A 26,980-nucleotide genomic window follows, 5' to 3' on the forward strand; every position below is an offset into this window, starting at 1 on the left:
CAGATACAAAGTAAACTTAATTTTTGGACTGAGGTTAATTAAAAATAACAAATATGTAACATATAATCATTATGAAAAGCCAACAAATAATACAAATTAAATATACATAACACTATATAAAATTCAAATTGTCATAACCTTAAATTTTCTCATCCACATTTTGTAACATTTTCAGTACTTATATGTTGTTTGTCATGAAAGTCTTTGCCATCTGTTATGGATATTTGATTTAATTTATATTTTTGATTTAATTTAATTGTTTGTTTGTTAGTTTAAATTTTTCTTATTCCATTACATGTTATTGTAATGTAACTTTGTTTACTAGATTTGATATTATCTAGAATAGAGTTCAGTTCTGTTTTTTTAAATGTTTGACATAAACAACTTTATAGAGACATGCTGACCTAGTTCCTGATCTTGATTCAGAAGTCAGTGACAGTTGCAGTGAACAATTTGTTAAAAATATTTTAATTCTTTCTCAGAGTGAAAAAAACATTGATTTCAGTTAAGGCCATACTGGGAGTATTGTGATGTCAGGTATGTAAAAAGCTTCTAATTTGTTCTAGAAAGATGACCATGAGACCCTCATGCTTGAATTTATTTTGTGTCTTAGTTAGACTAATTACTAATGTTTCGAGAAAGAAATGTCATTCATGCCTTAACACTTGAGACATCCAGGTCTTTTATGTGTCGCATTTGGGCCAATTATTTTATTTTCTTCAAATTATTTTGAAGAAAAGTGATTCTTCTCCCTGGAAATACTAGTGTTCTAAATTAATTCTTGGACAGGGACATTTACTTAAATTTATACAGCATTTAAAAACTGGAATAATATTTTCTGTGATTCAACAGGAGACAAATGACACTGCAGCAATTCGCATGTTACAACTGATGTCATTGTCTTCCATTTATGATTTCATCAGGATTCAAACTCAGTTTCATTTAGGACTTTTTAATAATAAGACTTCTAGTTTTTAATTCTTGGATTAATTTTGGATTTGATTTGTAAAACTGTTAAGTGCTTTTTCTCATTTTTACCTTGTTTTTCTAGAGAAATAAATTATTTGTTAAATTTTACAAGGCTTGTTGTCTTCACTCTTTTCTGTTAAGTTTTGTAAGAGCCTAGAAATGTAACACATCATAAAGACCTTGATTTCAACATAAATTGACATGCTAAAGAAAAAATGTCCACGTGATCTATCAATATTGGCACGAACAGTCAGCTGTTCAATCTTACACCAGGTTCCAGATTGTTTACAAAAAACAAACATGTTATTAACTTCTCTTGATTATCCTTTGACAGTCTGTACCTTAAAAAGTAATCTGATGTTCCTAGGTCTCCAAACTTTAACATGTTGATAATGTGGGCATACTGACTGGCTGTGTTGAAGTTCACTTACCATTCTGAGATTTGTATGTTTGGCCTTTGCTCATCTATCAGACTTCCATCAAGACCCTCTGCATTTAGGTCAATTAGCACCTTTTTCTTGCACATGCCATGCGATGTAGTCCAGCACTTGGCATCTTCTGAAAATTGACCAGGAACAATGAATACATACAATGGCTCTCAAGATTCTTTTCATTCTAAGACTGATAATCAAATAAAACTTAATGATCTATCATTATTTCCTGCCATATTCCATAATCAAATAATTCTTGATCTATTTGTCCACATCATGTTTTGCCAACAATGTTTTTAAAGCTCCAAACAGCCGGATTAGTTCAGGACGGAATCTTGACCATAATCAATCACAGATATCATAAATTATTGATTAGTCATGGGCAGCAAAAATGCAAAAGAAGTATGGGCAGCCATCTTTATATATATCCAATTCAATCCAGAGCTCTCAATTCTTTTAGCAAGAAATCTGTGAAGTGTCGAATTTTGAATTGCAGTGAACTTTAAAGTTGAATGCATTGAGCATTAAGATTTTATCACATTTAAGCCAGGAAAGACTTTGTGAATGGTCACTTCGACACTTTCTTTGTTCATTCCCTCCCCATGTCAGTGTAAACTTCAAAGGGGTTGCATTCCAACTCAGTGAAATTAACTGGGATATCTTAACATGGTCCTTAGAAAGTAAACATTTGAGCTACCAACCCTAACTGCTTGGTAGGAACCTGTCAACTTATCATTTTTTTTCAAAGGGAAATTGTTATGCACCGTCGTTCACAGATTCTGAGCTGTCTAATCTTATGAAAGGAATTATTTCTTTGGGAAAGATTAGGGACCGCTGCCTATGATTGGACAGAATAAATTAAGACATTTACTTTAGAAGCAATCAGAATTTAAAGTGACAACCTTAGTTGAAATTCTTTAGTATGAAATTTCCTGAAAGAGGAAAGTAGTCTTGACCCCGTGGAAGCCTAAAGAGAATAGTGTTTTCCTCGTTAAACAAGAAAGGAACCAGGTGGCCATCTTGTAAAAAGAAGACAGGTTTTAGTGCTAGAACGCACAAGTTCTGAAAGAGAACAGCAATAAGGTACACAATTTTAGTTTCACGTAATATTCTATTATTTGATTGTTTGTTTTATACATATGTGTTAGCTATGACTAGGTTCCATATTATGCATCGTTTATTCAATTTCATGGAAATGTGTTGATGCTCGAGTTGTTATGCAATTTACTTTATTCAATTTCATGGGAATGTGTTGATGTTAGACTTGTTATGCAATTTATTTTTATTAAATTTCATGGAAAGTGTTGATGATAGAATTGTTATGCAATTTACCTTTTAATTTTAGTTATTAGTTCATTGGTAGAATTGACTGCATGCAATCCAAAAGTTCATATGTGTAGGACTTCATAGGGTTATATGAGATAACTTCCTTTGTTTGTTAGGACAATACAATCGTGAGTTAACAGTACTTACCTAAAGATTGCTGGAAGAAAGGTCAATGTCCTACCATACTAAGTCAGAATTTACGCATTGTGTGAGTAGCCAACATGCTCTGAGTAACGTGAGCGAATTTTATGTATGTCTAGAGAGTGGGGTATACAGAATTATGGGGTAATTTTGTCCTTTAAGGAACAGCTTTCTGGGAGAGAGATGGGATAGTCTGAAGACATAAGTCCGAGGAAAAAGAAGGACGAGGTCAGAATAAAAGGACCAGGAAGTCCATGAAGGGGCAAAGCATAGAGCTTAGGAAGCTGATGAACTAGGAGGATGTTGATACAGTCAAGGAAGGAAGGTGATGCAAATCGGTTGTGGACATTGCGCTCTTTTCACCTCTTGTTATGATGATGAAATAAATCCAAATTGAATACTGCTGTTAAATTCTATTGATATAATCTAACTTGGATTGGAATTGCCGTTATTAATTTGTTCTGATTAAATTTGTTATTTTCTTGTCAAAGGGGGCTTGTATTGCTATATTTCTTCCCAGTATTCTCGCTCAGTTCTCTGTTGAAATTCTATTCTTTTTTCACTCCCGATGGGCTATATCAAGGGAGGTCATCATCTAGATAACACCAGCCAAATCCAATTAACCACCCCTCTTACTAAGAGGGTGATATTACACCCTCCAAATCACAAATAGATCTTTACAACTGAATTAAGAACTCTAAATTTCAAGTAGAGAGCTCTGTTATTTAGAATGATGCAACAAGTCCTCTGTTATTAAGAATGCTGCAATGAGTCCTCTGTTATTTAGGATGATGCAATGAGTTATGTTATTTAAAATGATGTAATGAGTCCTCTGTTATTTAGGATGCTGCAATGAGTCCTCTGTTATTTAGGATGATGCAATGAGTTCTATGTTATTTAAAATGCTGCAATGAGTCCTCTGTTATTTAGGATGTTGCAATGAGTCTTCTGTTATTTAGGATGATATAATGAGTTCTCTGCTTAAGCAGATAATACAGGCAAGACAAGACCTCTCATCAAATCATGGCATACACTTTAGAGCTATGGTGATATGTTTTAATTGGGGGCAGCTAATTCAGTTAAATCCTCAAAAATTATACATCTAGTATTTCAAACCTACACATTAATGAACTAAGAAAAATAGAGGATTGAGTTCTGAGATTTATCACAATTTTACCTTTCAAATTTATCACTTGTTTGTTTTGCATCTTTTATATAAGCATATTTATAAAAGTATGTCTTGTATGTAAAAATTCAGTGCATGGCCATCTCTCTACTTTTGTACCTTCTTATGAGACAGTATGATCCTGATGCCACATTTTATGCAGAACAGCCAAAAGGTATATCAAAGCAAAAGTGACTGTTATCTGCCATGTAACCATGAAAATCTTGCTGAAAGCCATTTTCAAAACAGATAATGGAGAGATGAAATTTTTATATATATATATATATATATACAGTTAAATTCTCCTACTTTCATAATGTATTTTAGCAAGTATTTGTAGATGTGCTTACTTGTAGATATTTATTTTTATGAGAGAGAAACAGCTGCATGAAGATATTTTTTAGACACCTTCATGGGAGATAAGTTGTATTTACCTGAGTTACGCAGTTTAAATAAAGACATTATTAATACATGTATTATTATTTGTTGCAACATCCTAGATGACAGAGGGCCTGCCACTTACTCAGGTTATCCCTGAATTGTTGACAGTTGACTCGGCCAAGGTTTGAACCCATGACCTCCAACATCAAAGGTGGATGCTCTAAACACTTAGGCCACCAAAGTGATAGGGAGCTCTGCACTGAACTGAATATATGTAAAAATGACCACCCATAAAGAAGCAAACTGTAGTTTAGAACCATACCTGTCAACGTTTCAAAAGCCAGGTAGGGAAACTGAATGACAAAAAGGGAGGTTGTGACCTAAAATCAGGAGGTTTTCCAATGCATTTTTTAAGCCTCATTTTCACTTAATATTGACCCATCTTCAAGGTCCAATACACATTAAATTTTTAAAGGACATGTTGTTTCTCTCTGTGACATGCCTTATTTTCTCCCATGACATGCCCTCTTTTCATATTCTGGTCAGCTGTGGCCAAACTGCACAGTAGCTAAAGGTTAGTCTTAAGTAAACAAGCAAGAACGCCAGCATGACTAATTAACAGTTAATCCTTATAATTGTAACTATCTTGTGAAATGGACTGGCCCTCCAACATAATTCAAAGAAACCATGTTCTACAGTGCACATTATGTAAGCACCTGCAATTGATTGTCATATAAATGATGCCCTATTCTGTTGTAACTAGCAGCATCTAAATATGCAGTCTTAAGTTACATGTACCATACATGTGGCACCGTATTTTCTCACGTTTTATATCCATATTTTGTTCTCAACTCAAAAGGCATTTAACATTGTTTACTAAATAATATATTTATTCTGAATAATTTTCTTAGGGTACATAAGCTATGTGATATGTTTCTCCATTCTTTCTTTTAATTTAATGATGGTAATTAACGTTGTATCTATGGTACAGTAATGCCATGTGTTCACTCATGTAAGTTTCTTTTGGTGGGTATGGAGATGATAAGCATCACAGTGATCATACTTGGGATTGAAACTAATTGCTGACAATTTTATTGTTTGTTGTGGTTTATTTTCTGATTTTAGTATTGTTGTAAGATTATAAACATTCACAAACTGACTTGAATAATGTTTAAACTTAACATGCTATTTACTGAATAAAAATGTAATAATCAGAAGGTCTCTGCAAAAATCAGGAGATAATATGAAATTGGGAGGTAGGCATGAACGACCCCAAAATCGGGTATTTTTCTCCCACCAGAAGAGTTGACAGGTATGTTAGAACTAACCCTGATGGTGACTTGAAAAATCTCATTAATAATCCACTTAAGGAAACATCATACAGTGTATTAAAAATGTATTGATCTTTTTATATTTCACTGAAATGATATGATGGAATTTCTCACTCCACCTCCCACACCAGCCTCTCTGGTGTATGTTGATAAAAGCCCACATACATTCCATAACTACTTGATGATTATTTCAAGGGATCGATTTATCTTGCAAGTATATATATTTTAAATAAGTTACAGAGACTGATAATTTATACAATTAATTAATCTGACAAATGTTGCACTTTCTCTCTCAAGTTTCCTACCTTTTAATATCAATAACTACACAAACATGCATATTATGGAATAAAGTTATTATCTCTAAACCTGGCAGGTTTGTAGCAAACTTCTTGATTGGTGCTGAGCCCTGTGGTTCATCCTCAACAGCAAATCCATCACCTCCATTTTCAGTCACCTCCCAGAAATCACACCCATCTGCAATAAAATCAAAGGACAAGGCCAAGGTAAATATGCCATTAAATTTGAGTGTGCCATACAATCAAATGCCTTGCTATTATAATAAACATCATCAATATTAAACTGCATAAATAAAACTATTCACATGCGAAAACTTCCTTCATTTGGATATATTTCCACTTTTTTAACTTCCAGTTGTAAATCTATGCATATGAATGGCCTCACCTGCATAAAACTTTTTAACTAGAGTAGTGTTCACAACAAAATATTATCATTAAAAAAAACCATGAATTATAATTAACAGATAATTTTTAACAACTGGCCAATTTTAATTAATAGGTCAACTGCATTATTTCTAAAGTAATTTCCTAAGTCTTGGAATTAGAGTTGCAGATGTGCTCAGAGTTCTGACTGTTTTGAAAGCAGAGCCTAAACTCACCTCTGTATAAAAGAATAACTCAAAATTTGGAAGTATAATATGGAAAGTAAATCTGAATCACTGTACTGAACCTGTTTTACTATAAGCTAGTCATTTTTAGCCATAATATAATAGTATTACAACAGGATAGTCATAGCTGAGTGGTCTAAAGTGCTCTCCGTTACGGATCACTGCCATCTCACCTCTGTCTGCGCTGGTTCGAGTCTCAGATTCAGCCAATGTGGGTATGTGAGAAAGCTTGCCAGTAGCTTCTCGTGAGTCGGTGGTTCTTTCCGGGTTCTTCCAACACCATTAATACATTAATACTGGCCGCCATGTATAGCCTATCGTGTGCTGAAAAATGGCGTTAAACCCCACATCAACAACAACAACAGGATAGTCATTCTAAGTGATAATAGCATGGTATTACAACAGTCTAGTTATTCTTAGTGATAGTATGATGGTATTACAATAGGTTAGTCATTTCTATTGATGATATGAAGGTATTACAATAGGTTAGTCATTTCTATTGATAATATGATGGTATTACAATAGGCTAGTCAGTCTTAAGGATAATATGTTGGTATTACAGTAGGCTAGTTATTATCAGTGATAATATGTTGGTATTAGAGTAGTACCCTGATTGACTACTTATTTTAAGTAGGTCTCGATTTCAAGAAGATTTAGTGAAAACCCCAAGTCAATTTGATCATTCTTTAAGCAGAAGCAACCATAACAAAATTTTCAACATGGCTACAATGGTGGCATATGTGTAGGCTAGACTGGCATTATTTTCATGTAGGAGCAACTACCTACTGCAATAAGTGCTTCAGAAAAAAACCTAAAATTAAAATGACCCTCCACTTGGGAGTAGTGATAACAATAACTTTAAGATGACCACTGTAGCAGCCACTCTGCATCATTTTTAAGACCAAAATAAATATTTCAAGAAGTTTATTAATGAAAAACAACAATGTTAATATAAGCAGGTGTTTCAAAGTAATAACAGGAATTTCTTAATGGATGTAATTGCAGCCGTGTTGTAACTCAAACCCTATTTCAATATGTCCACCTGTCTAGAAGAAAAAGCCATAACAACATTTCAAAATCACTGCTGTGGTGGCCATGTCTGGAGGTCAGGTCAGTAACATTTTGATGTATGTCCAACTAGATACCAGTATTGCAGGAAGCAGTTTAGTGAAAAACCAATATGACTATCTGTTCAGGAGAATAGATAAACAGATTTTCAAGATGGTCACCACTGAGGAGATAGATCAGCATTATTTTCATTCAGAAACAACCTGATACTGTAAGAAACTGTTTAACAAAACCCTGTATCAAAATAATGCTGTCCATTTAATCTGACCATTTTTTTTTCTTCAGTTAATCATCTATCATATTATGAAGAATTCGCTGAAGAGAATACATAAAAAAAAATTAAAAATTGTCAAGATGGCTGCCATGGTGATTATATTGCATGTCCGAATGGCACAGTCTTTTTTTAGGACCAACCAGATTTCAGGCTGAAACTTTGTTCAGTAAGTTTCATGACTTTCTTCCAGGAAGTTTTAAGGGGGTGTAATGATAAAAAACAACTGTAAATGGACATCTGCCACCTGAGAGCACATGCAGGACCATCACATAATCCCTTTTCGTGTTTGACCAGTAGAGATAATTAAAATAATTAAAACAAAATTTACAAAATTGTTCATGTGTTAAGGTCACCCAGTGCAAATTAAACAGGTTAAAATATCTAACTTGTACATACTTAGGGCCGTCCAATCAAAATGCCACCTTATGCATGCCGAGCTGCAATAGAGACGGTTGTCAATAATCATCAGCCCTTTGGAATCCAAACCAAAAGAAAGCCTTTGCTATATACACCACTCCCTCGATAACTCGCGATCCCGCTTATAACGCGGTGTCCGTCTTGGCTTCCGATTTTTTCCAGACAAAATGTATTTAAAATATCTTTAAAATATGCTGAACATGAAAAAAAATTACGATAAGAATTGATAAATTAAACCTTGATATATTGCTCGTTTTATCATCGAAAATGGTGATTAATGCCCGTAAAAATATAATCCATATTTTGCAATTTGCAAGCTCTAGAGAAGAATTAATTTCAGAGATCTCGAAAACGCTTAATTACGCGTATTTGGACGCCAATTTTTGATCTGGGACGCAGAAAATCACTGAGGCTGGAGTCCTCCGTATGCATGTAATAGGTGCGCGGGAAAATTCAAAGATTTGCTGGTCCTGTTTCAGCCACCTGCTTTGTGGGAAAATGTGTTGATCAGTTCACTGTGCTGATATTTACAATGACAGAATTCAGTGACTGAAAGACTCTTTGATGTACTGTTGCTATTTCATAAGAGTACATTAAAAAAAAAAGAACATGATGCAACATCTAGGCGGCTAGTTCAAAGGCTTTGACTTGGCGGCCGAGTGAGAAAATATACTGATATTTAGTGATTGAATTCAGAGGCAGAAAGACCCAGTTTTAAAATCCTAGCGAGACCTCTGTTTAAAGATATCATATATTATGTAAGTTTTTAGGATAAATAGTTGTCATTATACTGTAAATAAACAGTCTGGTGAAATAGCGATCAATGAAAACTTCTGGTAAATGTTAACAGATGGCAACAGAGAATGAAATAAACACCAATTAAACGACTTCCTGTGTGAAAGTCACGTTCTAATCCTTTAATTCTGTTTCAGTGTAAACATTGTAATCACAACATAGTCTGTTCATTGAAAACATGAAAAGAGTCAATTGACCGTCACATCGAAACCCGTGAGTACTTCTGTGAGAACCTAATTACATGTACATGCCGGCTTTGTTTTGATCAACAACTTCGGGAAGTGTTTGTTGCATTAAAAAAAAAAATCGATTACAAGAGACCTCGGGTGCTGGATTAAGGGTCTTGGAGCTGCCTTTGACGTAAAGCAAAACAGTAACAGAGACAACGACGATGATAGTGACTTCGAATGTTTCAGTGAAACTGATGTCATTAATGCTGAGGCTGTTTGGGAGAAATTAGTACAGACTCATGGTCATGAGATGGGCGTTTCTCTTGATGGAGGAGTGGATTTGTGCTGACAATGATTGCCCTACAGCCGAATACATGTCAGATTAAACTATAATTATTTCTATAGCGAACAAATTTGCAGCAGAAGATGATTCTAACTGGAGTAAGACAAGTGTTGAAAGTGATGCAGACACAGATGTTGCACCCCCACCCCTCTGCACAGGAATCAAATATTTTGATATTGCCATAAGGTGGCTGGAGACCCAAAATGTTGACTACGTAAAGCTCATGCAGTTGAGAAATTTGAGGGATTTTGCTCGGCGGCAGAGAAACCAAGGAGTAACACACAAAAAAAAAATTAACTGATTTTTTCAAAAAGTGAATTGATATTTGTCAAGCGTGGCACAAATGGCAAGTATTAACTTGTTCCAATTTACGTTGTTTTAAATTTGTAGACCAATTAAATATGTCAGTACTGATTAACTCTTGTTTTTTTTTGTTTTCCACTTTACTTCTATCGCATTCAAATCTATCTATCTATCGTTCGATCGACACTGTTTCTCGAAAAGAGTCGATCTTTTGTGTATAAAAAACTTCTAATTTGGCTCAAACAATAAAACTAGAATGTATACAATTCAACATAAAACTTAGTGACGTAGTACATAATGTGTGAAGTGGTACACATGTTCAGCGAACGGAAACCACGTGAATAATGTTTTCGATGATCGCCTCAATATACTGTAATTTATCCTGAAATTTTTAATGTTGTCCTATGAGAAAATAATAAAGTACACCGTTATGAAGAGATATTTATTAACAGATAATCTCAGAACGATTATAAAGTGAGTATTCAACAGTATAATCTGCCTACCCCCCCCCCTTATTTTTCCGTTATGTCGTCAATCACTTTATTGGTTTTGGGCTTATTTTATAGGTCCCTCGATAACTCGCCCCTCGCTTATAGTGCAGTCGATGTTTCTGGACCCCGATGTGCGCGAGTTATCGAGGGAGTGGTGTACTTGGGCAGAAACATGCAACCTTCAAATATCATATGAAAGATTCAAACTATTTTAAGGCATTTATCATCTGTAATTTGTCTTTATTGGCATGCAAAAGTCATTTGAGGAAACAGAACACAAAAGTTCCATTGCCTACAATCAACCAGCATATACAACATACTTTGAGATGTACAGACTGAAAACACTTACCACAGGCACAGGTGTTTTTAATTAAATTTCTGTCAGACTTTCCACCTGCACTCTGCAAAGCAAACATTTACGTTTTTAAACATGTAACTTCCATGTAACTTTCATCATCTCACTCAAGAAATAAAAACAATTTCATTTTTAAACATGTGACTTTCATCATTTTGGAGGCAGCATTTGATTTTACTTCCTTTACTCTTGATCTAGTTTTACTGCTGTCACATGATAAATTTGAAAAAAAAAAATTGGAATGAATTTATTAAGGATAAAAGTACTTGTTATAGCTTATCATAAAAGATATTTCATGCATTTTCTATTCTACTGGATAGACTGCATTTCTCAGCAAATACTGATTCTGAAATCTAATTCTCACCCTTTTTCCTCGAGAGCTGCTGTTCTTCTTTGCATCAACAAAGACCCCTGGCATTGCCAGTTTGACTCCAAAATGTCCTGCCCAGCATTTTGTGTCCTTGCCACCATGCCTAAATTCAATATAGCGGACACCAGGGGGATAATCCTTGAATATCTTCTTTACCTGCATAATAATATTATTTTTAAATGCTGTAATGGATGCTTAACAATCAAAAAGATAATACAGCTTGCCTTTACATAAAAGGATGACAACTCAATCCACGTTCTTAACATTCTTCTTATTATTTCCTTATCTATTTTCTTTTTTAACCTTACCTCAACTTGTCAAAACTGTACCTATTGAATCCAGTGCATATATTATTAGTGTATGCTGATGAAATACCAAATTCTACTACATGCTGTTTATTTTGCAATCTTTCAAAGTACACATCACAGAGTAGGAGATTCTCCAATATGACCACAGTCGTTATTTGAGATACATTATTACAATGAGTTGAATTCATCTTGAACTTCTGAATCTCTAAACCAGTAGAAAGCTGTTACTAATGAGGGCAAAAACCTCTCAACCTCTAAACCAGTAGGAAGCTGTTATCAATGAGGGCAAAATCCTCTGAGCCTCTAAAACCAGTAGGAAGCTGTTACCACTGAGGACAAAAACCTCTAAACCAGTAAGAAGCTGTTACCAATAAGGGCAAAAACCTCTGAACCTCTAAACCAGTAGGGAGCAGTTTCCAATGAGAGCAAAATATTTATGTTGTGAATGAGGTGCAAAACATTTGATTTATTTTCTGGAAATCAAAATGAAAATCCCAGCACTCTGATCTTTAATGTTTTGACTTGAATGATAGAATTCCTTACTTGGGGCTATTCAACTATGAGGTTATATACAAAATTTATTTAAAAAAAGAGCACAGCAAACACGTTCATATGAGGAAACCACCTCATGCACATACAAATAGCTGTATGAACATACTGACTGATTGATGCCACTATCTCTTCCTCTTGGATCTCCCTGTCTGAGGAATAAAACAACATACCTACCTTTATCCAGTCTGATCCAGCCTCCTTAGTGTCAGTAAATTCCCACTTGTCCAACTCCTCCTTCTCTGCATTCAACAGTCTGACACAAACATGGTACTCACATCCACAGTCATTACGGGCACAATACCTGTACAACAGAAGCACACCTGATGTCGACAAACACACCTCCAAAAATGTCAAGTACTGTATTTGTCGAGGGAAACATGTCCATAGTCATGTCAGGCACAGTATGTGTCAATGGAAAACACATAATCACATCCGCATTGGACTCAACTCAAGATAACATGTCCATAGTCATGTCAGGCATAGTGTGTATCAATAGAAAACACATAATCACATCAGCACTGGACTCGACTCAAGATAACATGTCCATAGTCATGTCAGGCACAGTGTGTATCAATGGAAAACACATAATCATTTCAGCACTGGACTCTACTGAAGATAACATACTCACAGTCAAGTCACCACTACACATGTTGCAAGAAAACACTCACTTCTAGCATAGAAAGCACATTTGCATTCTTGATGCCTTTGATGTTTACCACAAACATATTCAAGGTCATGCATTGCATTTTAACTGTTACAGGAACATGCTCAAGGTTTTGCCTGGAATTTTAACTGCTTCAGGAACATTCTCAAGGTTTTGCCTGTAATTTTAACTGTTACGGGAACATGCTCAAGGTTTTGCCTGGAATTTTAACTGCTTCAGGAACATTCTCAAGGTTTTGCCTGTAATTTTAACTGTAACAGGAACATACTCAAGGTTATTCCTGGAATTTTAACTGCTACATGAACATGCTCAGGGTTTGGCCTGGAATTTTAACTGTTACAGGAACATTCTCAAGGTCATGCCTGGAATTTTAACTGTTACTGGAAAACACTTGAGTTCTGTCAAGTAATGAAATTCTCAACAGAAAACACATAAACAGTTGTGTCAGCAATGTAACCATCAGTAGCAAAAAGATAAAGTTAAGACTGACAGCTGTCAACAGATAACATACATACTGGCATATCAAGAACTACCCTTATGAATAGAGCAATAAACAATCAGGTCAGTCACTGTAACCAACAACATAAAACAACTACAGTCATGTAATACTCTGCACTTTTCAATAACAACACCCCAGTCCTATCTGGCAATTTATGTCAAACATGCAGTACAAACATTCATGCAGCACACCCCATATCCCTGACAGTGTCTATAGACAACGCACCTATCCATATGGGTATTGTTTACAGACAATGCGCAGTCTTTCTGAACATGGTATTTGTTGGTTGACAGACAAGCAAAACAAAAACACAATCTACACCCATTTTTAGTGTTATACCAGTTCATAGAAAACTTTTAGGCTCCAGTTGTTGGGCAATGTGTTTTGAGAAAAGGGTCAGACAAATAAAGTAATTCTAGAAACTATATGTGTCATTAAAATACACCTACAGATATATTCAAAAGTGTACTCATCAAAAGAAAATACTTTGCCAGCCATACCAGTCCTTCAACCTGTCATAATCAATACACCCAGTCATGATGTGCTTTGCATCATAAGGAAACTGCCAGTACAAACTATGAGTATATAATGAACTTCTGGATGAGTCATTGTTTATTTCTGAAAATTCTAGCATACATAAAATCCCTTCATTAAGCCACCCCTTCTGTAATGAATAAGTGGCCTTTTAAAAAGGGATGTTCCTTATAAGTGGAAAAAACTGGCAATTTATACATTTTGGTGAATAATCTAAGCAGTGGGTGGCCTATCATAAGTGAAATGTCTCAACCGACAGAACACTGCACTTACTTCTGTAATTCTGCAAAAATCAGCTGAGTAAATAGCTGATATTCTGTTCCCAAGATTTCAAACAATTCACACACTGAAACTGACACTCTCTCAAGATTCGGACCACATGATTTGAATCTTAACATCCCTGTCTTTTTGCACTGCATGCTGGGAACTTATTATTATGGTAGCGAATTAACTAAAATATGTATCAATTGATTAATACTAACAACACCTACCATTCACGGACCCTGATTGGTGGTTTCTTTTCATCCATCAGATTATCATCATAGCCTGCATCTTTCAAGTCGACAATCTGCCTCTTCTCACACAACTCATGAGAAGTGGCCCAGCAGCAACCCTCGCCTGACATAGAAAAAACAGTGTGACGCATTCTGCATAACATTCAGGATATATTAAATTCACTTGTAAAAGTGGGGCAGCAAATTTATAGGATTTTAATGCTTCTAAAGTTACCATGAATTTTAGTACTCACTGTCTTTGCCCTGAAGTCTTTCATCAGGAAGTGGTGTTTACACATATAAAAGTACCAATGAATTTAAGTCTCTGCCCATAAAACTGACAGATTCACAATAATATCCTCCTGTCTACCTGAACCTAACATTCCTTTCATAATGAAAATTACAGTGACCTAAACTTAGTTCAATGAAAACAACGAATTTAAACAGAAATCAGTCAGGTTTGTCAGATCAAAGTCTGATGCTAAAGTTTTTACATTGGTTTGATGAAAGATGTGCTTTGAGTTGCTGAAAGTGCCAAAGCACTTAATTTAGAGGCATTAAAAATGGATGAAATATGTTTTGTTAAAAAGAGGTTAGTTGCCATCTGTATGGCGTAGTCTTTAATGCATTTTAGTACCAAAACTGAACACTGAAGCATAGACCAAGAACTGTTATTGCAAATTTAATAAGCAGATCATGGTCTACAGTATACACTGTTTTGATCTTATGATTCATGTGAACAGTGTTGGCCATGACCATTCTGTTGACAGTGGTGTTGACATGACCATTCTGTTGACAGTCTTAGCCATGATCATTCTGCTGACAGTTTTGGCCATGATCATTCTGCTGACAGTCTTGGCATGGTCATTCTGCTGACAGTCTTGGCCATGATCATTCTGTTGACAGTTTTGGCCATGATCATTCTGCTGACAGTCTTGGCCATGATCATTCTGCTGACAGTCTTGGCATGGTCATTCTGCTGACAGTCTTGGCCATGATCATTCTGCTGACAGTCTTGGCCATGATCATTCTGCTGACAGTTTTGGCCATGATCATTCTGCTGACAGTCTTGGCCATGATCATTCTGCTGACAGTCTTGGCCATGATCATTCTGCTGACAGTCTTGGCATGGTCATTCTGCTGACAGTTTTGGCCATGATCATTCTGCTGACAGTTTTGGTCATGATCATTCTGCTGACAGTCTTGACATGGTCATTCTGCTGACAGTCTTGGTCATGATCATTCTGCTGACAGTCTTGGCTATGATCATTCTGCTGACAGTCTTGGCATGGTCATTCTGCTGACAGTCTTGGCCATGATCATTCTGCTGAACGTTTTGGCCATTTTTGCTGACATTTTTGTTAATGGTAGATCCAGATAAATGCTATTCAGTGAGTTTCCTGCATGTTATGCACAGATAAATACATTACTCCCTTAGTATAGCACTTTTCAGTGAGTTTCCTACATGCTATACACAGATAAATACATTACTTCCATACTATAGCATTTTTCAGTGAGTTTCCTGCATGCTAAATGCACTATAAATACATTACTCCCTTACTATAACATTGTTCAATGAGTTTCCTGCATGCTATGCACATATATATATACATTACTCCCTTACTATAACATTGTTCAATGAGAGTTTCCTGCATGCTATGCGCAGATAAATACATTACTCCCTTACCATAATATACACTAAAAGGAACCTATAGCTGATTCTGGTATTTTCTTTAAATTTAACAATGGAATCCAGAATCCCTTTCTGGCATTATGTCTTTTGTGTTAGATCAGTGGTTCTTAACCCATGGGTTGCAACCCCAAACTGGGTCACTATGCTGTTCTAAGTGGGTCACTGAGATCAACCATAATAATTTTAAATTTCCTGCCCAAGCAGTTTTTAGTAGTTGATGGGTCGTTAGGCTAACACCATAAACCTAACCTGGGTGAGCTGCCCAAAGATGCTAAAAACTGCTGTGATAGAGGTTTAGTTGCATAATCGTTTATGCTTTATCTTTTTTGTGAAATCGGACAAATAGCAAAAATAGACTTTTATTTTGAGATTCTGACTTTCTGTAGTTGAATGCTCCACAGGCTTATGTTGTAGGATAGCCAGATAAGTTCAGCCCTTCATGTGAGCTGTCACTATGTTCAGTGGCTTCAGTGGCAACATGTCTATTAATCTGTGATATGATCATATATATCCACCAATAATGTTTCATTATATATTTACCCATTTTCTGGTTTCATTTTCAGTAAGATACTATCACATTCTTTTCCTAAGAGTTCAATTAAACCTTTCCACCACAGACATATTTTGTCTGAATAAGTGTAACGTTAATCAATATTTTCATTCTCCAATAATTCCTTGATCTTAAGGTTATCAAATTTCTTTCTTTCAGTGAACTGTATAGTTTCCTAAAAACTTGTATATCATCTCCCTTTAATGTTATCATGTTTTTTAGCCTCTGTGTGTGTGTGTGTGTCCTTGTTTTGCCAATCCAGTTTGATTTGCCTCAGCGATGATTATTTGTGAAAGCAACTGGACTTTTATGATTGCTGTAAAGATCACTTAAACATTGTTCTCAGTATAAATAGATTTTATTGTCATTAGGGATTTAATTAAAAAAGTTTTTAAATTAATGTCCTGTGTTTATTAAATAAATTTTATGATTGATTGATATTCTTTCCAGTCATGAGTTAAAGACTGGTTAAAGATGGCGATATTTGATAGATTAGTAAAAAGATATATTTTATCAACAAGTTTTGCAAATGGCCAACTTAATTCCTAAAGCATCTCCCCATGGGAAGTACATAGACAAGAAACCACATGCCCCTCACAGGTTGAGGTTGCATCTCATTTGTAAATATCATTTCATCTTTCTGCTAAGAAAAATGTTAAATGGTTTTGTATACATGGGATTATGTGTCATGCTTTATCATGCTTCAGCAGTATGCAATCTATTTTCTTTAAAAACTTCCAAACTCTAGGTCATGTGTCATGCTCTGTCGTCCTTCTGTGGTGTGTATTTTTTTAATGAACGAGATTCTGTCATGCATTTTATAATACGTTGGTGATATTATTTCGATTTCTGGCCAGGTATTTTTTTCTGCTTTTATGCAGGTAACTGTGGGTACTAAGGTGGAATTCAATTATGTAAGCAAAATTTTTTGGCAGAAGCCCAACTTTTCTCTGTGAAAATTTGGTTTACATAACTAGGTATTATACCAATCATGTAATTTCAATCAGTTGCTAATACTGTTATTATTTTCTATGAAGATTGATTTTCAACTGGTTGTTAAAATCTCTAGCTGAGATAAATGACTAAAATTTTTTATCAAGGACATATCCGTCAAGACAGGACGCCGCCATCTGATTAAGGTTTTGTGTCAAGTAAATAAATTTATTTGTATAAGATAACTAATGTATATAAATGACATGTACATTATCATCATAATGTCCTATATATATATCTTATTTTATACAGCATGTGCTTATCTCCAGACAAAACTGGCAGATGCATGTATTAACTAGAGGACTGATAAACAAGACCAATGTCAAGGTTATCTATGGCAGATGAGTGTAAAATGTCTAAATAAACAACTTGGTGTCATTCTGTATTGGTGTCTAAAACTGCATAATTATTGAATTTACTGAATAACTTATGTTTATAATATTTGAAAATAAATATGTCATTAATAAAGGTGACCTTCAGAAGCATTCCTGTCTTCTATTGCACGAGATAATTTGATCAGATCCAGGTTGGAAACTTGTTCTGCTACTGTTGCCAAGAAAGAAAAGACAAATTATGTAACTTGGACTGTATTCTGTTGTATACAATAAGTTTATCGATTTGTGTTCCAGGCCATTATTTTCTTTTTTGTTGCTAAACCAGATTTATAAGTGAACTGCATAGTGAATTTCTATTCCCAGCACAATGAGTTTGTATTCTCTTCATAGTGAATTTAAATATAATGATGTTGTGAGATATACTCTAAATACACATGCACCAATTGCTTCACATCACTTCACTCACTTAAGGGGCATTCCCTCAGGTATGTGGTATGCTGACTTTTTATTATTTATTTATGCTTTTAATGATTTAACTCATTCAGCCCCAATCCCACTTGTAGGTGTGATGGGGCTGTACCCTAATTCCGAACTCTGCAGCATGAAGGTCATTTAAGATACACCAAAGTGGGTGGTATTACAGATATAGCTCTACAATGATATCAAATGATCTGGACGTTCTAGTTGCACTACAAAATACAGAGGGAAAAACCTAATTTTTTTAACCCATTTTTTTCCCACCCAAAATCTGATTGTGGTTGGAATCCGATTTTGTGTCCGGATTTTAGACCTTTTGGCCTCTGATCTAAGGCAGACTGGTCTGAACTGCACACAGACAGATGAACCTTTGCAAAAACTAGGATAAGGTGGGCATTTGGAATAAAGAGTGGTCTCCATACGAAAATGATGGGTCCATTAAGCAAAAAAAAAAAAAAACTTCAACTTTCACCCTTCTGCTCATGCGCAAGCAAATTAACCAATGAAAAATGATGTTTCTAATACAATAATAATGATAATAATGAGGACTTTGTATAGCCCCTAAACTTTAGAAGCTCTACGCGCTTTACAGCATTAAACAACTATAAGACAAAAAAACATATAATGATATGATTACAAAAACAAACACCATGAAATTAGAAAACAATAAAAAACATGCTGAAAATATTTAAGGTAGGAAACATTATTAGGTCTTTAAGTATGTTCTTGCAGTCAAAATAAGTGAGTTTTGAGAGCACTCTTGAATGGGATCACTGTGTCTTTGTGTCTAAGTTCAGTGGGCAATTCATTCCACGTTGCTGGGCCCTTGTATGCAAAAGAATGCTGTCCATATGACTTTGTTTTCATAGTGGGAATAATGAGTATGCACTAACAAGGAATATAAGCATTATAAATCCAACAATATGTGTCATATATCTGAAATGGAGAAAGCATGTCAGGACTCGTTAACAGGCTCCATAACTGACAACAACGACAATGCAGGCTGCGTTGTTGTCAACTATTAAGTAAGAGATAATACAAAAGACTGAAATCCTGCATGTTTAAGGTGCAATTTAAATTATAAATATACCAAATCAATTCTGCTATTTATTCATACTTTATCTGGACACAATTTTCACTTGGTTATCAAGGCCTTAGTAAAAGAAGTATCAATAATACCAACTATAGATAAAAAGTATATTTCATTCAGTAAAGTTTTATCATGGATTGATTTAAAAGACACAGTAAAGAAGTTTTTTAAAAAAAAAAGAACAATAAGATTTCTACATCGTTATTGATTTATGGGTCAATCCCAAGTTGCTACCAATCTAAATGTTAATAATTCATAGAAATCATAAAACATTAAGAGGAAATGGAACCTAGATTTATGAGGTTCAACACACCGACAAAAAAAACTCACAGGACATTCCTCCAGTTAAGACCAATACCAAATTAATAGAAACAGATACTGAGAAACTGAAACATTGAACACACAATTCTGCAGTCTATTTAGGCACTTCATTGAGTTAGCCTAGCGATGTAACTGCCCAAAAGTACAAAAATGGATAATACAGTAGTAATGTGTTTAGGAGTTCAGACGTTGCTACATGACCCATCCAAAGCTTGTGGTCTGGATGATACCCATCTAAAGCTTATGATCTGGATGATACCCATCTAAAGCTTGTGGTCTGGATGATACCCATCTAAAGCTTGTGGTCTGTATGATACCCATCCAAAGCTTGTGGTCTGGATGATACCCATCCAGAGCTTATGGTCTGGATGATACCCATCTAAAGCTCATGGTCTGGATGATACCCATCCAAAGCTTGTGGTCTGTATGATACCCATCCAAAGCTTGTGGTCTGGATGATACCCATCCAGAGCTTGTGGTCTGGATGATACCCATCTAAAGCTCATGGTCTGGATGATATCCATCCAAAGCTTGTAGTCTGGATGATACCCATCCAAAGCATGTGGTCTAGATGATACCCATCTAAAGCTTATGGTCTGGATAATACCCATCGAAAGTTTATGGTGGTCTGTATGATACCCATCCAAAGCTTGTGGTCTGTATGATACCCATCTAAAGCTTGTGGTCTGTATGATACCCATCCAAAGCTTGTGGTCTGGATGATACCCATCTAAAGCTTGTGGTCTGTATGATACCCATCCAAAGCTTGTGGTCTGGATGATACCCATCTAAAGCTTGTGGTCTGTATGATACCCATCCAAAGCTTGTGGTCTGGATGATACCCATCCAGAGCTTGTGGTCTGGATGATACCCATCTAAAGCTCATGGTCTGGATGATACCCATCCAAAGCTTGTAGTCTGGATGATACCCATCCAAAGCATGTGGTCTAGATGATACCCATCTAAAGCTTATGGTCTGGATAATACCCATCGAAAGTTTATGGTCTGGATGATACCCATCGAAAGTTTATGGTCTGGATGATACCCATCCAAAGCTTGTGGTCTGGATTATACCCATCTAAAGCTCATGGTCTGGATGATACCCATCCAAAGCATGTGATCTGGATGATACCCATCCAAAGCTTGTGGTCTGGATGACACCCATCCAAAGCATGTGGTCTGGATGATAACCATCCAAAGCTTGTGTTCTGGATGATACCCATCTAAAGCTTGTCTTGTGGTCTGGATTATATCCATCCAAAGCTTGTGGTCTGGATGATACCCATCCAAAGCATGTGGTCTGGATGATACCCATCCAAAGCATGTGGTATGGATGATACCCATCCAAAGCTTGTGGTCTGGATGATACCCATCCAAAGCATGTGGTCTGGATGATACCCATCCAAAGCATGTGGTCTGGATGATACCCATCCAAAGCTTGTGGCCTGGATGATACCTGTCCAAAAATAAATAAGAAGTACCATTTGAGTTGGTGACCACTGAGGTGGCCTAGTGGTCAGAGCCTCTGCCTCGGATGTGGGAGGTCATGGGTTCGAACCCAAGCCGAGTCATACCAAAGACTTATAAAAATTGTATTAACAGCTGTCTTGTTAGGCATTCAGCATTAAGAGGTTAGTGTTATGACTGGTCGGCCTGGTTGTTGTTGATGTTGTTATAGGGTTTAACACCATTTTTCAGAACAAGATAGGCTATACATGGTGGCCAGCATAAATGGTGGAGGAAGAACCTGGGAAAACTCTGGAAAGAACCACTGACCCACGATAAGCTACTGGCAAGCTTTCTCACATACCTACATTGGCTGAATCTGAGTCTTGAACCCATGCAGACAGAGGTGATGGTCGGCCTGGTGTCAGGATAATGTGACTGGGTGGGACATCATGCTACATGGCTGCGACATGATGCCCCAGTGCTAGACATCACTATAAACTGACACTCTCCTGACATCGTAACGATATGACTGAAATTTGTTTAAAGCTATGTTAAAAATCCAAAATACACACACACACACACACACACACACACACACACACACACACTCTTGAATTGGCTCTCTTTCAGCAATATTTTGATACTTGTAACATTCCAAAGGATTGGTTCAAAAGAGGTGTTTGCAAAATGGCCAATAATTACTGCTCACTCTTAATTACATTGTTCTTTGCAAAGTACTTGAGCCTGTTTGAAATTCAAGAGGCATTTGGATTACTATGCTATCATAGCTGATAAACATCACGTCTTCTGGAAATTACACTGCTGTGCTGTGTTACTGATGATTAGGCTAAACATTTAGATAAAGGGAACCAAGTATACATGTTTGAAGACTTCAGATAAGCTTCTGACATGTCCCTACAAATTGTTAAAAAGTAAACTATTTCATTATGGAATTGCGAGCAAAACTGTACACTGGATAGACCCTTTTTAATGGTTGACTCTGAAATTTGCCTCTGTGCAGATGACTGTATGTTTCAGATCAATCAAACCAAGCAGTATACTAGGATATTACAAAATGAAAATAATAAACTAGGATGGTAAGCATGGTAGTGGGTCATGGAAACCAAATGAACCATGGAAACCAAATGAACCATTAGAAATCAACATGAATATACTTACGTGATACCATACACACAAACTGATAGTTACAAATTTACCTTTTCCCCCAAAACAACCAAAGACTGGATTTCATTGCCACAAATATTAATCACAACTCCTGAATCCTCAAAAAACCAATCTAAAAACGTTTCTAAATTATTAGATGCTTTTTTTTCTCAAATAACTTCTTGCTGTAAAGGATGGTGATGCACAGTGCAAACAAGTTTTTATGAGTTAAGAACAAACTAATCAAGATAAAAATTCACTCTTGTTTTTAATTGCCTTGATTATTGTCTAGTACTGTTGACTCATTCTTGTGTTTCATGAATTTGTTACTTTAATTATTGTCAGTTCACTTGTGTTTTGTAAAGTCACCAAATCAGTTCATTCACTTATGTGTTTTGTGAAATCATTCGGTTAATTATTCTTGTGTTTGGAGAAATATGTGATCTATACTTGTGTGTTGTGAAGTCACTGAACTGCTGTATTTGAAATAACAGGAGACTTTGTGTTATAGGAAGCTGGTGATATACACTTGTGTTTGCAGAAGTGACTTACGTTTGTGTTTTATTAAATCAGAAAGAGGCTTGCTCCCTTGAGGGGATTCCTCCACCTGGAATCCATCTCCCCCTTGTTCCAAAATCTCCCAGTGCTCCAGACCCTCTGTACAAATACAGAACAAACTCATGAAGACCATGTGGATCAATATTTTCTGAAACATAATTTTGTGATATTTTTCCAAACATCTTTCATGAGAACTCAGTCATCAATCACTTTCTAGTTGGCTCCACAAACATTTTTGGGAAGAATCATCTTCCCTTGCTAAATATTACAATTATTGTTGAAATAACTTAAGTAAAAGAAATTTCTCTAGATGTGAGAATGATGAATAATGCCCTCTTTCTTATCTATCTTCATTTTGATGACATCAGCACTGTATGTGATTTTCATCAAGGGTTAAAAATACTGTGTGTATTATAAGACAAAATGGACATGAAGCTGTTGAGATTTAAAATACAGAAATATGATACAAAATCTTTTGCATATTCAAACACACAAATCGAAGAAAAGATAAATAGAAATAAACTAGAAATATGGTAATATAACACAAATGCCTCACAATAGTGCTTGAAAATCTATATAAATGCAAAAGTAACCAAGTTGGGAAGGTCAGATGGACAAACAGATTGAGGATACGGTAACACTACTGTACGTCATTTGCCGCCATGGTGAGGCATAAAAAGTCATGCATATAAAGTAGAGAGGTCCGTGTGTAGATGACTTACTCAGGGCATTGTTGTTTCTCAGCAAGTTTTTTCCATAATCCTGAAGAAAGAACAGATCAAACATGTTAGACCATCACAGTCAAAGCCAGTGATTATACATGCTGCTAACAAAGATAAAACATGAGAGGTTAACTATTTTATTTAAAGTTATTTATTTCATTCTGTATGTTATGCAATCAACACTTAACACAACAGACTAAGATCTGTCATCAAAGTGTGCCCTCAGATCTTGGCAAGATGTTGGCAGCAGTCACATAGTGTGCCCACTGACCAAGGCAAGATGTTGGCTGCAGTCAAATAGTGTGCCCACTGACCAAGACAAGAAGATTGCCATTATCCTCTGATCATGGCATGATCCTGGTGGTCACTGCAGTGATCCCATATATTAAGGCAAGATGCTGGATGCCACAGATCCAAGCAAGATGCATAGTGTGCCCACAGATCTGGGCAAGATGTTAATTGCCATTGCATAGTGTGCACACAGAGCTTGGAAATATGTTGGCTGCAGTCACATAATGTGCCTATCAACCAAGGCAAAATGGTGGTTGCAACAGCAGCAAGTATCTTGCCATAATACATGCAAACACCATGTTCACAGATTTTAAGACGTGATACTCACTGCTATTGCATAGTGTACCCACAGACCAAAGCAAGATGCCAGCTGCCATTGCATAGTATGTCCGGAGATCTGGACAAGATGTTAATTGCCACTGCAATGTGTAATAATAATAATAATAATAATAAAGATTTTATTCAGAGAAGGTAACTCAGTTGGTTACAGAACTAATCTACCTTGAGGCCTTCTAGCTGTTATGTACAATATATACAGTATATACAACATGATGTGAGAAATCAGGTTTGACACTAAATCAAAATATCAGGCCTGGAACATATAAGCAGGCATCTGTGAACACAAATGCCCACAGATCTTGAAAAGATCTTGGCTGCAGTCGCACAGTGTGCCCATGGATCAGGCAAGATGCTAGTTGCCATTCTATAGTGTCAACATATATTAAGGCAAGATGATGTCTGTTATTACATAGTGTGCCTGCAGATCAGGGCAATATACTTGTTGCCATCATATACTGTGCCCGTAGATCGCACAAGGTACTGGACACTGAATATATGATTCAAAGTAAACAGCATAAACCAGGGAGGACAAAATATGGCCTGTGACCTGAATTTATGTTAATTTTCATCATAGGGTATGGCTTTAAAAATCACTTACCCAGCCCATGCCCTGTAGGATGTTGCACAGGCCTGGCATGGACTGTGTGGCAATCAGCATATTGCCTTGATATGTCAGCACACAATGTCATGGTAACCATCATCTTGCCTGTATCTATGGGAACACTATGTCTGATAATCAACAACTTGCTCCGATCTGTCAACATTATGCACTGACAAATTTGTACCTAACAGTACTTTGAGTGTAGATGATGGGTGCAAGGTAAAAGACTGGCAGATACAGAAGCAACCAATGTAGTTAGATGGATATGATATGCTCATACTCAGTGACAATGATCTCTTGACTTATTGTTCCAATTCTTTGGATTTTTAAGTGTATGCATAATGAAAATAATTTTAAAAAGAAAAGTTTTAAATGTAGAATAAATACTTCAACATACATGAAAACTTCTAGATTACAGAAGACAAGCTCTGTTGTTTATATACATTCCTAATACTGAGTCTAAATTGGTACCCTAGGGTCATTCACATAAAAACTCCCTTGTCAACATTAATTAAATTAGATTTTAACTCTGATGTTGAATAAACTCAAACTTTTCTTTCCATCCTACCAACAGGTCTTCAATTTGTTTTATGTGGTATGCATATATTGCCAGGCAACTCTATGCATGAACATGTCATGATGCATGAACATAATCCTATGCTCATTGTTGTTCTTATTCATGATATTGTTTCTTTGCATCTGCAATTGAACTTTGGTTGCTGGTTTTATTGTCTGATTTCTTTAGATCATTATCTTTGTCAAGGATGTTATGTTTACCATGTTCTGTATTATAATTTTAGTAACAGATCTTGTCAAATTAAAACTTTTTAGAAATAAACTTTTGTCCTAGATCCTGACTGTTCTTTTACATCTTAGTTTTTTATATATAATCTTGTTAACTTGAAAAATGACATATTCTTAAAAGAGAATAATTTCTATTGTTGTGTTCAGTATTTGATTTTGGGGAATTTATTTATTCAGATTATTGATTCACTGGAAATACAAAGTGTTCTTAAATAATATTCTTGGACAGAAACATTAACTTGGAATTAAAGTGAATTCAGGTAAAGATATCTTGGCTTATATTATTGTGATTAATTGGAAGACTGTTAGTTACATCATTACACTTCATGCTACTGGCACATTAGTACACTGAAGACTATAGGCATATCAATGCTTTCAGCACTGGATCTTATTTTGGAAAATATTGGAATTTAATTAGAACTTTATTCATTAGGACTGGTGATAGAACCTTTTGGATTATTTTGGATTTAATTGGCAATACTGTAAGTTATTTTGTAAAATTGTCATTTTATATTCTAGGGAAATACATTATTTGCTAAAATTTACAAAACTTGTTAGTTTTCATTCTTTTCTATTACTTAGTTTAAGACCATAGAGTTGTAATGGGTTAATTTCATATTCTTAGGTTTTTGTTGTTGAGTCTTGTTGCCAGCTTCTTGTCATTCACGTTTGGTATGCTGTTGCTGTTTCTTTTCTTACCAAGGTTATCTTGTTTGCTGTTTGATGTTTTTGTTTCTGCTGCTGGTTTATGATGTTGACTTTTGTTAATTGCTTTGTAGTTTGCTTTCGCTGTGTACTTGATTTAAATTTGTCATTTTTCTTCGAGTGGTTATAAATGTTTCTGTTAAAGTTTTGCTTTATTTTTTTTATTTGTTTCTGTGTGGGTTTTTTGTTTGTTTGTTTGTTTGTTTGACTTGTCTGGGTCACAACTTGGAAACTGCTGAGAAAACCAGTCAACAACCAAAAAATGGGTCTGAAGGACATGAGACAAAACTAGACATACCGCCATATCATATAAAGAACACGGGTCTTGGTCCTTATGTTGTGGACTTGCCTTGAGTTATGATTTGTAACCAGTTGAGATTCACACCTTCTAACCATCTACAGTTGAGATCCAGGACCATGCCTTCTAACCATATATAGTTGAGATTCACACCTTCTAACCATCTACAGTTGAGATCCAGGGCCATGCCTTCTAACCATATATAGTTGAGATCCACACCCTCTGATCATATACAGTTGAGATCCACAACTTCTAACCATATACAGTTGAGATCCATGCATTCTAACCACATACAGTTGAGATCC

General features: G+C 35.7%; 1 protein-coding gene across 1 annotated transcript in view; it reads right to left on the reverse strand.

The window, feature by feature from the left end:
* The window catches only part of LOC149804765 (uncharacterized), a 67,519-nt gene that overhangs the window by 11,105 nt on the left and 29,434 nt on the right, over positions 1-26,980 (reverse strand). The window contains exons 2-9 of the mRNA XM_089944149.1: positions 23,638-23,677; positions 22,910-23,014; positions 14,283-14,409; positions 12,269-12,395; positions 11,229-11,390; positions 10,859-10,910; positions 6,111-6,218; positions 1,401-1,527 (exon numbers count right to left, since the gene is read on the reverse strand). Coding sequence (XP_089800275.1) covers positions 1,401-1,527; positions 6,111-6,218; positions 10,859-10,910; positions 11,229-11,390; positions 12,269-12,395; positions 14,283-14,409; positions 22,910-23,014; positions 23,638-23,677 — 848 coding nt within the window. The remainder of the gene's footprint in view (positions 1-1,400; positions 1,528-6,110; positions 6,219-10,858; positions 10,911-11,228; positions 11,391-12,268; positions 12,396-14,282; positions 14,410-22,909; positions 23,015-23,637; positions 23,678-26,980) is intronic.

The sequence above is a fragment of the Sinohyriopsis cumingii genome, chromosome 2 (assembly GCF_028554795.1).
Source record: "Sinohyriopsis cumingii isolate HCF-2022 chromosome 2, ASM2855479v2, whole genome shotgun sequence".
NCBI classification, from domain to species: Eukaryota; Metazoa; Mollusca; class Bivalvia; order Unionida; family Unionidae; genus Sinohyriopsis; species Sinohyriopsis cumingii.